Below are 17,088 nucleotides of genomic sequence, written 5' to 3' on the forward strand. Positions count from 1 at the left end.
GCAGAGATTCATGTGTCTTACCATATCTAGGAATACAGAGGAACAGTTACTATTAAAATACTTAAGATGTAGTAACAAGCCTCTGTATGGAGCAGAGTAGGTAATAACGTAGGATGGGAGTAGGTAAATATGTAAGGATCTTTGTAGGTAATCCTCTCTGCTGGCACTTCCTGGAGCATAATGATGTATGTTCATATATTAATGTAAAGCTACAAAAAGCTTGAGTGTGTGGATGTATTAACCACTTAGGTAACATTATTTCATATGGCACTAGATCAATTGATATCAATTAGATGCAGTTTTGGGCTTACTAGCACTTTTCCTTATTATTCTGTAATTTTCTTTATATAAACTTCTGAGGTTTCCCCCTCCCTTACCTAAATGTAGGAGTGAAAGGATGGGAGGTTGGGTGTTGACTAGCAGAGAGCCCTCTCACTCACTTTACAGTGATAGGGTCCAGTGCTGATACGCTTCTGCCTTGTCTCTGAGAGAAATTTTCCCCTCCAATCTATCTGTTGCTAGTCTTAATATATAGAATACCTCCTGACGACGCATGAGTGCGAAAGATCCTGAACAAAAGATTTCGATCCCCATGTGGGTTGTTCCACACACACACACAAATATACATATACATGTAAACATACATACACATATGTACGTATATAAAGTCATTATTAAGGAAATGCTTGTTCACTGAAACATCCAACTACGATTTATATATTTATTCAAAGGACATTATATCACAGCATATTCAGCAAGCCCAGATGCATATAAAATCTTTACGAAACTAACATGGTGCATTTTATCCACAAATACAATTAACAGATAACGCAAGAGAAGAAAGATATGATTTACTATAAACCATACATGTATATATATTTTACTAACGTAGAATGGAGCTTACTACAGAGTAATTAGCATGGCAAAAGCCAGTGGTAATGACCTTGTTACTTCACTGATGTCTACAAAGCTAGTTTAACTTATTTATATTTATGGGGAGCACTAAACCCATAGAGATCATCCAGAGCAGAGGAAATATGGAATGGGAGGCACTCAAATTTAATCCATGGAAGTGGAGGTAGCTCAAATTCCTTGGACCAAAAGCCCCCTCACTGGCATCCAGAAACTAAATGACCTATATGGATTCAGCACGTTTGTGAGTAAAATAATAATAATAATGGTAACTTTTAGGCTTATATATAAGTAAAATTAAATTTTGCATATGAATTACTAGTGTATAGTAATTTGATTCCAACACAAAATACAAATAATTATTTCTTCCCTCTGTATTTGTGATAAAATTATGTGGCTTAGGTTTAATTAGCATGTGTCAAACATCTTCAAAAAGAAGTTAAAGCCATAACTACAAATAAAGTATTGTCTTATAATAAAAAAAATAAATTACATACTCTTTATATTAACTGATGGCCAACAATACCTTGGCAAATTTTTTTGCAAAGACATTTCTGAAGAATCCAGTTTCAAAATTCTTCATATTATAGATGTATGTAACCCCTTCTCTTGTATACATTACTAAAGCTAAAAAGAGAAACTTTTGTTTTTCTTTTTTGAGCCACCCTGCCTCTGATATATGTTTTTTTTTGTGTGTGTGTTTGATATATATATATATATATATATACACATGTAGTAGGTTGGTAGACAGCAACTGCCCAGGGAGGTACAGTACTACAGTCCTGCCAAGTGAGTGTAAAACGAAAGCCTGTAATTGTTTTACATGATGGTAGGATTGCTGGTGTCCTTTTTTCTGTCTCATAAACATGCAAGATTTCAGGAACGTCTTGCTACTTCTACTTACACTTAGGTCACACTACACATACATGTACGAGCATATATACACACACCCCTCTGGGTTTTCTGCTATTTTCTTTCTAGTTCTTGTTCTTGTATATTTCCTCTTATTTCCATGGGGAAGTGGAACAGAATTCTTCCTCTGTAAGCCATGCGTGTTGTAAGAGGCGACTAAAATGCCGAGAGCAAGGGGCTAGTAACCCCTTCTCCTGTATAAATTACTAAATTTAAAAAGAGAAACTTTTGTTTTTCTTTTTGGGCTACCCTGCCTTGGTGGGATATGGCCAGTTTGTTGAAAAAAAAAAATATATATATATATATATATATATATACACACACAGTATTGTACTGATGTGTTTTATGGTTACATGTTTATATAAATTAACTGTGATATAAACCAACCATTTGAAAGTCAGTGTCATTATTCTAAATCCCCCACACTATACCTATATAACTATTAAACCACAATACAAAATAACCCTGTACAGAATTAGCATTGGTTATGCCCAAGGAGCAGTATAAATTATAATTTACCCAAATTCCCAGGTTTATCATTTTTAATGTACACAATCTCCATATTTTTAATAAATTAAATTATATAACTGAGGCAGATATTTATCAACAGTGTAGCAGTGTTGACTAAAGACTGTACATGAATATGGGCCTGCTGATTTAATACTGTTGTTGTATAGTTTTTCAGTACAGAATTTGAACTTTAACAGTACAAATAAAATGCGTGGACATACAACCAATTTTTAGTGGTTATACTAAGATACTTACCTTATCACACACTATAAATTCATTGCCAGATTTAAGGCTTATTTCCTCGCATTTGTATTTGTGCTGTCTCTCACAACCACGGGAGAATGACAGCTCGCAGCCAAGAGTATCAATCATCACAGTACTAAATTGCAAAACTACTGCTTAACATTTTTTGGCAATATTAAATTACTCTAAGACATTTATGTACTCAACTAAAAAAAAACTTCACTTTTCAACTTAGTACAATCATGCCATGCACTCGTACATTGCACCAGCCACTGGATTCATCTCTCACAAAACAAATATACATTACCCCTGAGCACTACCTCAAGTTTCTCAACAAAAGCATACTAAAAATGACTTTTCAGCTTGCACTAAATTTTTAAAGGGACACTATTAATATATATAAAATATTAAATTTTAAAACTACTAATAGGATTTATTTTTGTCAATTCAGCACATGATCTTGTGTCATGCTCCAATTAACAAGATTTTTGATTACTAAGGATCTAACTAATGAATGTATATTAAAATTATAATAAAATTTATTTTTGCTTATGAATTACTCTCCAATTATTCTGATATAAATAGCAAAGATGAGTATATGGTTCAGAATATTTAACTTATAAAAGATAATTATTTCTGTTCTAGCTGTTGATAATCAAAGTATTGGAGCGTAATCTAAGGAACAACAACCACACATAAAATACACGCCTACACTCCCTCTACGAAGCATTACCAATGGAGAACATAAGACCAATGGAATATTCATAAACATCTTCATTATCTTAGACCATTTATGAATGATTCTACATGAAAATGTACAATCGAAATACTGTTTTCCTGATGAAGTTTCAACAGAATTCATAGCACACAAACTATCATTTTACATAAAATTCATCCTCACACTTTGTTCAGCAACAATAGTGCTAAAACCACATGTTTATCATTTTGGCTGGTTCCTCACTTTAAAGGAATTGGCAGATAGGACAGAGGACAATGGAATCATGGTACAAAATATTTCATAACATTAAAACGATAAGACGACAGGAAGACTCTTGTAGTCATAATTCAATTTTTATGTATTGTTGAACATATCAAATGCCAGCAATACAGTACACCAGCTGTGACTTAGAACAAAACAATTGCTAGTGCTGGAAAATTTGCACCACTTAATGAGGTATTTAAAGGAAATGTATGAACTGTGCATACCATACATTAATTTGTTGCTAAATACCTTATTCATTAACAAAAAAATCTTGGGGTAAAAAAAGTATATTAAAGATCTCTTACATAAAAATATAAGTCAAGGCTGACCTACATTAAAATATTAACACCAAAATATACAGTAATACATTATAAAATAATGAAAATTGTGCCCTTCAAGGTTTGTACAGAATGTTATGATAAGCATAGTAAAGTGGAAAGACTCAACAGCATTGCATTCTGCTCTTACCTTACATAAGAAGAAATATAGCAAGTTGTAGCCTCCACTTCCTATGACTATTCACAGCATAAACTCAAACCAAGAATATTTTTTTTGGTTGCTGTTTCATATAGTTGTATCATAGTTGTCTGACACCGTTCATACATGTGAGGTGTACAACAGTGTTGAGTCTGTGTGATGATATCCAAGAAGGGTCAAGCTTTTATTTCTTTACCACTAGGACAGTGAGCATTACTGGATTCTCTTCCATAGCTCAATATTTGCAGCCAAGCCACATTTACATATATGGACAAGATTAAAAAATAGTTCTCAAGTATAATGTTTACTACATAATTTTAGGAGCTAAATTTCTCCTGGACACTTGTTCATGTATGTAGCTTGCATGGTTCTACGTATTAATGTAGCGGAACTAAGCTTAAAAAAAAAAAAAAGGCTGAAATTTGAAAATATAAACTGTAAAGACATTCTACTTGAGCACTATAATCTATTGAAGCATACATAAATAGGTAATAAAGTCCATGACTGCATAATAATTATGACCATGACTGGATAACTTTTACACAACCTGATTAAGAAATAAATTCTAAAGACCAATTTGTACTTTCACTTTTTTAGGGAAACATGGTTATGTACTGTAGAACAAGAAAAAAAAATTTTGTCTTAGAGTAGTAGGGTTATGAAAAATCTGCCATACATGTATCTACAAAAATGGTTTTGAATTTGTACAAAAAATAACAGAACTTTGGGCAAAAAGTTCCTCTCATAGTAGGAACTTAACCAAATCAGTGGGACACCAATGTCACAAAATAGTTTATGCCTTCCAATTCACTAGTAAACCAACCAAGAACTGAATTCATCTCTAAGACAGAAATCAGTTCTCTTGACTGGTCCACTAAATACATGGCAAGTCAAGGCAACCTTGAAAAGTTTACTTTCCTATACTAGCCAAACTATATAATCAGTTTCCACAACCTCTTTTATCTAAGTATTTCAAGTGTAACCAAGAAAAATTAACTGTAGAAATTATGTTATATAACTGGTAGTTAAGGCAGTTTGGTAGATTTGAGATCTTGTTGCAACTTATGGTATACCTTATGTTAAAAACCGGGATATTTCTCCCTTAATGAAAGCATAGTGATGTCTCTCACCTTTCCACCTTCAAAGTGCTTTCATGTATTGTAATGTATATAAATTATAATGCAAAATATAAACTTTAATGAATCCCCTACAAGTTATTTCCATAAACTTCTACTAACAATAACATGTAAAAATTGAGACAGTATGTACTAACTACACCAAAGCTGTCATTCCATATAAACTAGCAGATTGCATAGCTACAAAAAGTTTTCTTTTAAATCATTACATCAAATGATCATTCATATAAACATATGTATTTACCATAGGAGCCATACATAGATACAAACAATCATACTGTGCTATACAACTTTGATTATCTTTTATAATCATCACAAGCCCGCCTTATTCGAAGACATAACATGTACACATCGTATGTACTGGTCAAGAGCTTCTTACAATACACACACATAACCACAGAAAATACTGATGAATTTTCACACAACAGGATTATATAAGAAATCATGTATTGCACTTCAGATGTAAAAATCTTTAGGTCTACAACAATTAGAAAAACCCCAAGTCATTTCAACCATTGTGCTTCACTCACAGCTCTTGCTACCTCAGCAGTCCCACGTGATAAATTTCATTATATCGTAAAATCTCACATATCATTCAATTACCTACGGTCTTTTTAATGGGCCCAAGTTCAGTTCTATTTACAGTCCATAAGTGACGGATATTTGATGTAGAGTTTGTAATTAGGAATACACCGTAAGAATAGACTTGTGTGCTAACATTGCTTCCTACAAAGCCCCACGAGGAAACAAGACACAAAGTTCTAGGGAGTTGTACCTTAACAAATGGCTGGATCACCACAGGAGGACATGTTACTTGTGACAGCAATGACAAGCAACCACTTGGCAGAAGATAATTATAAATAATTTCATTCATTCAGATACTGTATACATTAAGGATTGTATTCAGGTGATACACTCAAGTAAGTCGACTCACTCATGATACATCACAAATGCACTAAGCATCTAGGTTAGTACTTGCCTGACATTATTTCCTTCTAAGAGGGTGGTGCACCTTGGTGCTGGTGAAGGGCTCTTCTTGGAAATTGGAGTTGCTCTCCCCTTCCTCGGATCAAACCTGATTATTTCTCATTCCCCAGGCATTGTACAACTCCTACAGGTTGACCACTTCCCTATGATTATTCTATATATTAATAATTTTCCAACAGTACTGTGAACAGCTTCAGAATTTAGCCAGGTAATTTTCATTAAAACATATGTATGTAAAAACGAGAAGCGTAACCAAGGTTGGAGGCCTATATAAAATGCATAAAAATCATGGATAACAATCTATGAACCACAGTGTATCAACTGACTCAGGTGCATATCTTAAATACAATATCCTGATATTAATTTCTTTTAAATCTACACAATATTCCATAATAATATGAACCAGGATTGTCAAGCTGAATTCTCATAAAGACAGTTGGCTATAATTGGACGTTAGTACTAAATTGAGCTGAATTGAGCTTAAAATTTTTCCTGCCATAAAATCTACAATGTTCAAGAAAGGGTTACAATTCTAAAGATTCATGAAAAACTAATTCTCAGCAGGAATAAAATTTTGATCCTTTACTATATTCATGGTAATCTAAAAATAACATTCTCACCAAAATATGTTTATATTTCCATGAATATATAGAATCCATTACAAAAAAATGGCCCATCCTTGATGACTGCTTCTTCAAACTCTCTTAGGTAAACTGGACCGCATCACAGCCTTGATGATCGGAGGTTTGTTGTTCCTGCAATCACTGTTGGACACTTACATTATAAAAGACAGATTGCAGACAGATTTCCATGTATTTTCATCTTCTGATTAATGAACTTCCAGGGATGCAAATAATTTCTTGCCATTTGAAAATTCCTAAATATATTTCAAATTAAAATGGCTATTATGACTGTTAGAAGCATATCTAAAAATGTTGAAAAACTAAACAAAGTATCTCACTTCATGTGTGAAAGAAGCACTTTCCAAAACAGTGCATGGTACAGATAACTTTTCTCTCACACATTTACAGAGGTGTGGACCTCTTTCAGGTGTACACATAAAACATATCCACAAAAAGGGGTTCAAATTAAAACACACACACACACACACACATATTGTCTTCCACTGGAAAAATGATGTGTTTATAATGTATCTCTTTCCAAATATCTGGAAAACTGATCTCCTCTTTCGCAACTCGAGGAAATTTTTTGTCTTGATGTATATTTTCAAATATGGGCTAATGATGGAGGAGTAGGAAGATTGGCACTGGAGGCTGGCAGAAAGATGGGGTTGAGGCGGAAGCACTGGGCCCGAGCGCTGATGTTGCTATGTCCCCTCGCTATCCCACACACTGAGGTCCCCTGCCACAATACAAATGGAAATGGCACCAATTATTTGTCCACATCTCAAGTGAATATAATACATTTAAAACTAATATTCAATCTTATGTATCATTATTGTGGAAATGTATTGAACAAAAGGAAAATGTTGATCTCTAATCAAGGGGGAAAGTAAAAGTCTTGATACTGATAAATTTTTGTACATTCATGGCAGTAAGGAGTACTGCCATGAATGTACAATACTGTACTGTACTGTAGTAAGGAGACCATAATACAGTGGACCCCCGCTTAACGATCACCTCCAAATGCGACCAATTATGTAAGTGTATTTATGTAAGTGCGTTTGTACGTGTATGTTTGGGGGTCTGAAATGGACTAATCTACTTCACAATATTCATTATGGGAAAAAATTCGGTCAGTACTGGCACCTGAACATACTACTGGAATGAAAAAAGTTTGTTAACCGGGGGTCCACTGTATTGAATCGAGTGGGAAAAATGACCTAATTGTAAGTGTAATGTAAAGTAAAAGGACACAAGTGCAACTAATGTGACATTTTATTGTGGCAACGTTTCGCTCTCCAGGAGCTTTATCAAGCCGATAAATGTAATACCAACTGTAATAGTGGAAGACCAAATAAAAAGATATCAGTGGCACATTCATCACTGGCAAACCTCATCAAGAACTCCTTTAAGATAATATGCAAGACTCTATGTAGTACGTAGCACCAGCATGGAATTCATAGGGCCTCAAAACATAAGTTTATGAAGGTCCAGCAATTTACTACCATTCTAGTCAATGAGATTAAGGTCCTGAATTATGAGAAACTTAAAGAGCTGAATCTCAACAGTAGAGACACTGAGGAACAGAGAGAATATGGTCACAATCTTGAAGATAATTAGAGATGCTGATTAAGTGGATATGAATAAATACCTAGTTCCTAAGGAAACAGAATTGAAAGAATTATAAGAAATGACTTCTTTAGTAAGTAAGTAAGTTTATTCAGGTATACACAAATACAGTTACATAGAATTATCATACATAGCAGTGCATGTGTAGAGAACCTAGGATAACCCAAAAAAGTCAGACAGAGTGACTTATTTCCATTGGGGTCCTTACTTATTTCCATTGGTGTGAGGGCAGTGAGCAAGTGCAAGTGAACTATGGAAAGAAGTAAAGGCTAGCTGCTATGAAGTTTTGGGAAAGCTAGGGAGTAAAAATTCCTGTCTAGGGGTACATATAAAGTTATTTAAAAATAAGCCACCCTAAGCCCATTCATACTTTGTACGCTCCTACACAAATTGTTAAATAGGTGGTCAATACTTTAGGTCTGATCATCAGGAAGGGCAGATAAACTAATCTTCAGAAAAATATATATAGTGTAATTGCCTACAATGTCACCTTGCCTTGGTGGGAAATAGCAGATGTGTTAAAAAAAAATATTGCCTGAATAACGCTAGCCATATGACAACACAGATAAGGCTCCAGTGATAAAACACCAATCGGTTAAGGGTTAAGAGAGACCCAAAGACTGGAATTTGATTTCTACAAACACATGTAGGTAAGTATACACCCAAACTAACAACGTGGGTTTGGGAAAGGCAAATCATGCCTCACAAGGGTTAAAGTCTGTTTTTTTTTTTTTTTTTGTCAAAGAACTGGCCATATCCCACCGAGGCAGGGTGACCTAAAAAGAAAAACAAAAGCTTTCCTTTTTAAATTTAGTAATTCATACAGGAGAAGGGGTTACTAGCCCCTTGCTCCCAAATTCTGTAATAGGATGATGTAAATTAAACAGGAAAGCTAAGGAGGGCACTACAAACTCCTGGACTGTCAGAAAGTCATTCACATGGCAGTTCAAAGGTAACTAATTTACAAATTACTAATGAAATTTGGGATACATGTCAGGGTTGATACCCAAAACCTATATAAAAATAGATAGAGGGAGTATATACACCTGACAAACAGAAGGCAGAATCATAGTGATGAGACAATGAACTGGGGAAAAGTACAGTAACAAGTAGGTTCCTCAATAATCAGTTACCGAATCCATAATGCTCTTGATATACGTCAACAATCAGTCTGATGGTTCAAAATAATGCAAAATTCCAGAGAACAGAATGTGAAGTGAATGTATTAAACTGCAGGATGACATGAGATGAACAAGTTGCCAAATGATCCAATAAATAGCTGCTCAATTTCACCCCTCATGGAAGGTTCCTTGATGTTGGTGAGGGGCTCTTGATTTAGGGAATTGGATCTGTGCTCCAGTTCCCCGAATTAAGCCTGAATGCCTTCCACATCCCCCCTCCCCTGGGCGCTGTATAATCCTACGGGTATAGCGCTTCCCCCTTGATTATAATAATAATAATAATTTCAACCCTAAGAAATGCAAGATAAAAAAAAAAAAGCCATTAGAGTAAGGCAGTTGTTCATACCAGTAGGAAAAGGGAGTAGACATAACACTAAACCTATTACTCGTCACTTACATAAATAGGATATTGTCAGTGGCATATGTAGCCTCAGCATATGAAACAATGATATGGAAACCTCAACAAGGATGTTGAGGCAATTTAGTGTTTGAGTTTGTAGTGCCTTGATGGTCCACAGCTTTGCCACTGGGCTAGTCTACAAAATACAGTGGACCCCCGGTTTACGATCAGCTCCCAATGCGACCAATTATGTAAGTGTATTTAAGTAAGTGCGTTTGTATGTGTATGTTTGGGGGTCTGAAATGGACTAATCTAATTCACAATATTCCTTATGGGAACAAATTCGGTCAGTACTGGCACCTGAACATACTTCTGGAATGAAATAATATCATAAACCAGGGGTCCACTGTATAGGACTTGTGCTATGAGGGTAAACTCTGAAATAAATTTAAAAAAACACTGTAGGAATGAAGGCTTTAAAAGAATATGGCTACACCATACATAAAAGATACTCAGAATTATCAACAAGGTGGACGGCAAATGTTTGAAAGGGACGAGACCAGAACAAGAAAACAAATGACGACTAAATGAAAGTCAACCAGATCTAAGAAGGCACTTCTACAGCAAGTGATATGGACAAGAAAATAGTTTGATTATTATTATTTAATTTTAAAAATAGGCACTAAACCCATAGGGATTAATAAGGTAGGAGGCAAACTTAACTTCAAATGTAGATATGACAAACCCAATGGGGCTGGGGATGCATTTCACACACTGATCAATGGTTAAAAGGAGACTTTCTTAGGTAATCTATACATTTGCTGCTATGTATAATAATTGATGTAACTGTATTTATGTGTACCTATACCTGAATAAACTTACTTATTTGCCTAGCAGCTGGAGGTTTACCCCTATAAACAGACAGGTGAGCATACACAGCATAAACAGGACAACATACTGTACAAGTAGAGAATCAATGTAAAAAAAATGTAATGCAGATTCAAAGATGAATACTGGCCTTTATACATTAGTATTTACCTATCTGCTCAGATTTTTTTTACATTTTACTAGGTGCATTAAAAAAAAAGTAAATATATGTACTACCAAGTGTAATGTAATGCTACGTGAAAGATACCGTTCAGACCAAAAAGACTGACCTGAGTAAAAGAGGTCAGTCGGCAGTGAGCTGCGTCTGTGGAGCGTATGAGGCATGGCAACTCTGGGGGGAGGCAGGCCTCCCGGGGTGCCAGGTGTCATGCCACCAGACGATTGGGAACACAAGTCAGGATCATCTAATGTTGAACTTCCTGATTCTAGGTGTGACCTGTGCATGAATTATTCATTATATGTCTGCACCTAAACCAGTCAATAACAGTATTACCATAATACAAGTGAGATTCTTATGTGTATGCTTTAACAATCTATAATTAACAGAAATGATTTTAACTTGATAACCAATTACTTCCTTCATAGCAGCGATGCCGTTAAAAGGCTCTTAATCCAAGAAAGTGGAGCTATCCTCTACTTCCTTGGCTCAAATCTGATTGCCTACCATTCCTCCCTTTACCCAGGTGCTGCACAACCCTTACATGTTTAGTGCTTCCCAATCAATACAAGAGCAATTCAACTAACCTCCAAAATCCTGCAAACAGTTCCACACCACCAGATCCCCGGTGGAATTCATGGTGGTGAGTCAGGGATGAAGGAATTCCAGCTCCTCCAGAGCCACCACCACAAACCCCGTGACCTCCATACGCAGTAGGCATCGAAGGAAGTGCTCGGGCTACCAAGGACGGTAGCATTTCTAGACCGCCAGAGCCTCGACGCCCGAATCTATCGTGCATTTATTTCATTATTTTACCCTCATGTTATGTAAAAATTATGACTATTATAATCCCCTACCAGGGAAGGAGTCAGTGATAGGGTTAGAGGCAGAGAAATGGAAAGGGATGGGAAAGGGTGCAGTGAAGGGAGTCAGTGTTAGTGATGGTGTCGGGGAAGTGGGGAGTTGGTCCAGCTAAGAATGAGGTCAAGGTTGCATCTGGAGGAGTTCCCTGAGTAGCCCCTCATCTGCTGCTCTTTTCCACTCTTGCCAGATTTTTACATGCACTCTTAGCTATTCTCTCTCCAGCATCATCTCAACCTAAGAAGACACAGCTGTAGAACTGTGGGGCCTTTAGGCATGCTTTCTGCTGTAATATTGTCCCAGTCTATAGAAGACTAAAAGACTAATTTGATCGGGTGGTGCTTGCTATAAGAGAACTGCCCAATCTGAAAAATTTCCATCTACTCTATCACTTCCTCCCTTCTTGTGTACTTCACAACTGATATAATCTTCCACTTCCCATCTACTACTACCCTGGGCCACTTTCAGTCTCCTGAAGTTCATGGATCATCACTGACCTCCCTTTTCCTCCCACTGCCTCTCCTTCCAGATTTCTTTGTTTTCACCATTTCCCATGCTCTCTCTCTCGTCACACTGCCAGTGAATTCCTTCACTGTTCCCTCTGAACCCCTGGGCTCCCTCTCTTCCTTCACTGTTCTCTCTGAACCCCTGGGCTCCCTCTCCTTCCTTTACTATTCTCTCTGAATCCTCAGAGGCTCCCTCTCCTTCCTTCACTGTGTCTGTCCCTTCTCACCTCCCTCTCATTTTTCTTCATGGTCTCCTTTAGCTCTCTTTATTTCCACTTCCAGTTTTAGACTCTGTCTTCTGCTACATTATTTCTATTTGTTCTGCAGCATCCTGCTTTATTACAGACTGCCCATTTCTTCCTGGAGAGAATTGAACTGCCTTAGAATAGCCTCCCTCATTGTTCCTCCTTCTATAGTCTCTTTCAGGATGGAAATATAAACACAAATTACAGTATAATGCAATTCTTAATTGACAACATTTTGCCCACACAGTGGGCTTTATCAAGTCACAAACAGATAAAGCCCACTGTATGGGTGAAATGTTCTCAGTAAAGGATTACATTATACTGCATTTGTGTTTATTTTTCCATTGTGTCAGTATTTTATACCATTTATCTCCATAGTCTCTTTCAGCTTGAGGGATCTTGCCCTATATAATTGTTCTGTCATTTTATTCCTTGTTTCACTGCACATTACTACAGTTTCTCTCTGAAGGATAAGTGAACTTTCCCTCAGACTCCTCAGGCAATCCATTCCAATGTTCTACAACTCTGTAAAGACTCACTTTCAAGCATCCATTTGCTACTACTGTTATCTCAGTTTACATCTGTGAATTCTTACTCACTCCTCTCCCAGCTGGGTCTCCAGGTCATCCATTATCATTTCCAGGTGTGTGTGTGTGTGCATATGTGTTCTTGTGTATGTGCTTATGTATGCATGTGCACATGTGTGTTTGTGTGTGTGTGTGTGTGTTTGTGTATTCACCTATTTGTACTCATGTATTTGTGGTTGCAGGGGTAGAGATTCAGCTCCTGGCCCTGCTGCTTCACTGATCACTACTAGGTCCTCTCTCTCTCTCCCTGCTCCATGAGCTTTATCATACCTCGTCTTAAAGCTGTGTATGGTTCCTGTCTCCACTACCTCACTTGCCAGACTATTCCACTTCCTGACAACTCTGTGACTGAAGAAATACTTCCTAACATCCCTCTGACTCATCTGAGTCTTCAACTTCCAATTGTGACCCCTTGCTTCTGTGTCCCATCTCTGGAACATCCTGTCTCTGTCCACCTTATCTATTCCTCGCACTATTTTGTATGTCGTTATCATGTCTCCCCTAACTCTCCTGTCTTCCAGTGTTATCAAGCCAATTTCCCTTAACCTTTCTTCAGAGGACATTCCCCTTAGGTATAGAACTAGCCTTGTTGCAAACCTTTGCACTTTCTCTAATTTCTTGACATGCCTGGCCAGATGTAGGTTCCAAACTGGTGCTGCATACTCCAGTATGGGTCTGACGGTGTACAGTGTCTTGAACGATTCCTTACTGAGGTATCAGAATGCTATTCTCAGGTTTGCTCTGTGTGTGCATGTGCGTGTGAGAGTGTGTGCATGTGTGTGTGTGTACATGTTACAACAAGTGCTATGCAAGATACATAAGCAGATTCACCATCAATTTCATGGAATCCTTTTCAACAATAATTAACTGAAGTTGTAAGTGAAAAACTGCTTTACCAATAGGGTAATACATGAAACTCTTGTATGCAATATTCAGACTGTAAAAGTTTATTTTGGGAGACCAAGACAAAGTTTAACCCTTTCAGGGTCCAGACCCCCAATCTGAAACTTATCCACAGGGTCCAATAATTTTCAAAAAATGTTTTTGTTATTTTTCTTATGAAATGGTAGACATGTTTTTACGAAGGTAATAAAACAAGAAGAACAAAATTTGATGAAAAACTGACGAAATTACGCTCTTGTGAATTTTGCTGTGTCAGTGATATTTGTGCATCAGCGATTTTGCTCACTTCGACTTCCACTTGTAGGCCAGTTACATTATTCCAGTCGACCAAATTCTTAGTTATTTCACTAGTATTACTTCTATTTTATCAATTGAGCACAAAAAATCATCCAATTAATTATTTCAACTACCCAATAAAGTGATCAAAAATTGGCAATTTCACACAAAGTTCAAAATATTCCAATTTCAAAATAAGGTCCAGAATAAACAATGCAGGCATTTCTGGCACTAAAAATAACATTTCCTCTGTTTATTAGTTATGTTTTCAGGCATTACAACTGAATTCCACTTTAATTTTTTATTCACATAATGAATTTTTATTCACACCATAAAATAGAAGATTTACTGCTATGTAATATTGTAATAATTATATAAATAATATCAGCGCATTCGTGAATGCACATTAGACCCACCAGTTGATGTGTATTGGATGTGTTATGTGATTTGTTTACCCTTGAACATCAACAAAAATCAAACATTTCCAATACTTTGAGCCCAGTTTCAAGCCATTTTCAGTACCAAAACCAATCAAAATCATCTCTATTTCTGTAATATATCTTTAATTCTAAAAAATGAGACCAAGAAACTGTAAATACAACTGTAAAAAACATACAAAAATACGCTGCAAAGTTGCTGTTATAATCCAAAAACACAGTCGTACACTTACCACATTGATGCATTCTCTTGTATCTAGGCCAAAGTTTACTACTCACAGCTTATCTGAGTGAGCTGAGCTCATGGCATAGAACTACGGCTTGGACCCAGGCTTCAAAGCCATAGAACTACGGGACGGACCCTCGAAGGGTTAAAAAAAAATAATGGTCAGGTAATATATAAATAAGCCTACATAAAAATGTTACAATAAGATACTGTACTGTACTAATATAAGTATTGTCAATTACCTCCTTTCAGAGTGATCTTTCATAAATGAAAACTCGTAGCCCACATCTGTTCCAGGAATATCGAAAGGTACAGAGCCTCTTCGTCCCTTCAATCTTGAAGGGCCAAATGGGGTGTCACTTATTGGAAGGTTTTCAGTTGATGTTAAGGGTGTTCGGGGGCTCCCAGGAACCTCTGGGCCACTATCAGTGTCAGACCCTGAAAAAAAGTATTACAACTGAAACTCAAATTTAAGTTTTAGTGGTTATGACAATACTACAATATTTCATGGCTTATTCGATGCATTTTTTTCCATAAAATGTCTCCAAAAACCACCCTGTGTCCTATAAACTGAAGGTCAGTGATAGGAGCCATAAGTGTGGGGTGTGGGGTTGGTTGTAGCTCTCCCAGTTATGTCCACTGCCGAGCCATTGAAACTAAAACAAGTCTTATGAGCTGCATCTTATAAGCCATGAAATATGGTATAAATTTCCACCAGTTGCTTAAGTTCAACTAATTCATTGCAAATACTATGAAAATATAGTCTGTTCAAGCATTTTTTCTTAATTTACAATGTTTTTTTTTTTTTCAACAAGTCGGCCGTCTCCCACCGAGGCTGGGTGACCCAAAAAAGAAAGAAAATCCCCAAAAAGAAAATACTTTCATCATCATTCAACACTTTCACCACACTCGCACATTATCACTGTTTTTGCAGAGGTGCTCAGAATACAACAGTTTAGAAGCATACACATATAAAGATACACAGCATATCCCTCCAAACTGTACGTTTCATATATTCTATATTTTGTACAAGTTTTATTACAAGAACGAAGAAAATTGAGTGGTTTGGGTCTCTCAGCTGTGGGAGTGTGATAATTGGTTAGAAAACTGACAAGTTGAAGAATGAGATACCAGAATAACATTTGGGAATCTGTAATAAGGAAATGTTTTGCCACACATTGGCTTCATCAGTCCAGTAAAAAGAACAGTAGAAAAAGAGGAGAAGTTTGAGGTAATCAGTCCCTCAGCCTGGAATCAATGTGTTCAGTCCACCAATAAAGACTCCCAAATTTTGCACAAGTATTTTATTCTTCAATTGTGGGAGTGGAGTACGATACTACCCCTGCAAGAAGGATGGAGGGAAGAGGAAGATCTGTAGGTATTTATCCAGCATGATCCTCAAGCCCAGCAGTGTGGTCTTAACAAACAGGCTGTGTTGTATCACACAGATTCAGTAGGTTATTACCCATGTGGGTTTAGCATGTTTATTGTGAATATAACAATAATACAGTACATGTATATCCATGGGATACACTGTCTTTCCCTCCATGCAGTAACAGCCTGGTTGATCAGACCCTGATCCACCACAAGGCCTGGTCTCAGACCAAGCCGCAAGGGCATTGACCACCAAAATCCTCTCCGGGTATACTCCAGGTATGCTTCTCCTCCTGAGTAAGCTCTTGGCCTCCTCTTTTCTGAGGCAGTCATATTTCAAGTTATCTGCTTGTCTCTTATAAACTCAAACTCCATACTGGTATTGCATTTCACTCATTACTTTTTATTTTTTATTGTTTTACTCAATTTGGATTTTTACTGTTATTATTAATGAAAACAGAAAATTATCACAAACAATTATTGCAAATATTAATCCAGACTTTAAACACAAAAAAGCAAATACTACTACTACTAATAATAATAATAACACTGCACAGCAGAGAAGCCATAGAAGTAGAGAGCAGTAGAAGTAGGATATGAAATGAAAGTAATTAGAAGAGAAGGCAATGCCATACCTGTAAGCCGGGAAAGGCAGCTTAATGGATTTACCATGTATAAACCCTTCAATGAGGTGCA

The 17,088-nt window shown here is 36.6% G+C and overlaps 1 protein-coding gene across 7 annotated transcripts in view; it reads right to left on the reverse strand.

Moving 5' to 3' along the window:
• Nucleotides 1–707: 707 nt before the first annotated feature.
• Nucleotides 708–17,088, reverse strand: part of LOC128702288 (uncharacterized) — a 522,463-nt gene continuing 506,082 nt past the window's right edge. For 5 of the 7 annotated variants that reach the window (XM_070102166.1, XM_070102168.1, XM_070102167.1 and 2 more), the window contains 4 exons: nt 15,261–15,456; nt 11,565–11,765; nt 11,090–11,256; nt 708–7,511 (listed from right to left, as the gene is read on the reverse strand). In XM_070102166.1, coding sequence (XP_069958267.1) covers nt 7,387–7,511; nt 11,090–11,256; nt 11,565–11,765; nt 15,261–15,456 — 689 coding nt within the window. In that variant the 3' untranslated portion in view covers nt 708–7,386. Of the gene's footprint in view, nt 7,522–11,089; nt 11,257–11,564; nt 11,766–15,260; nt 15,457–17,088 lie in introns of all 7 variants that reach the window. The other 2 variants (XM_053796465.2, XM_053796462.2) reach the window with 1 other exon arrangement.

Source organism: Cherax quadricarinatus, chromosome 80, assembly GCF_038502225.1.
Source record: "Cherax quadricarinatus isolate ZL_2023a chromosome 80, ASM3850222v1, whole genome shotgun sequence".
Classification (NCBI taxonomy): Eukaryota; Metazoa; Arthropoda; class Malacostraca; order Decapoda; family Parastacidae; genus Cherax; species Cherax quadricarinatus.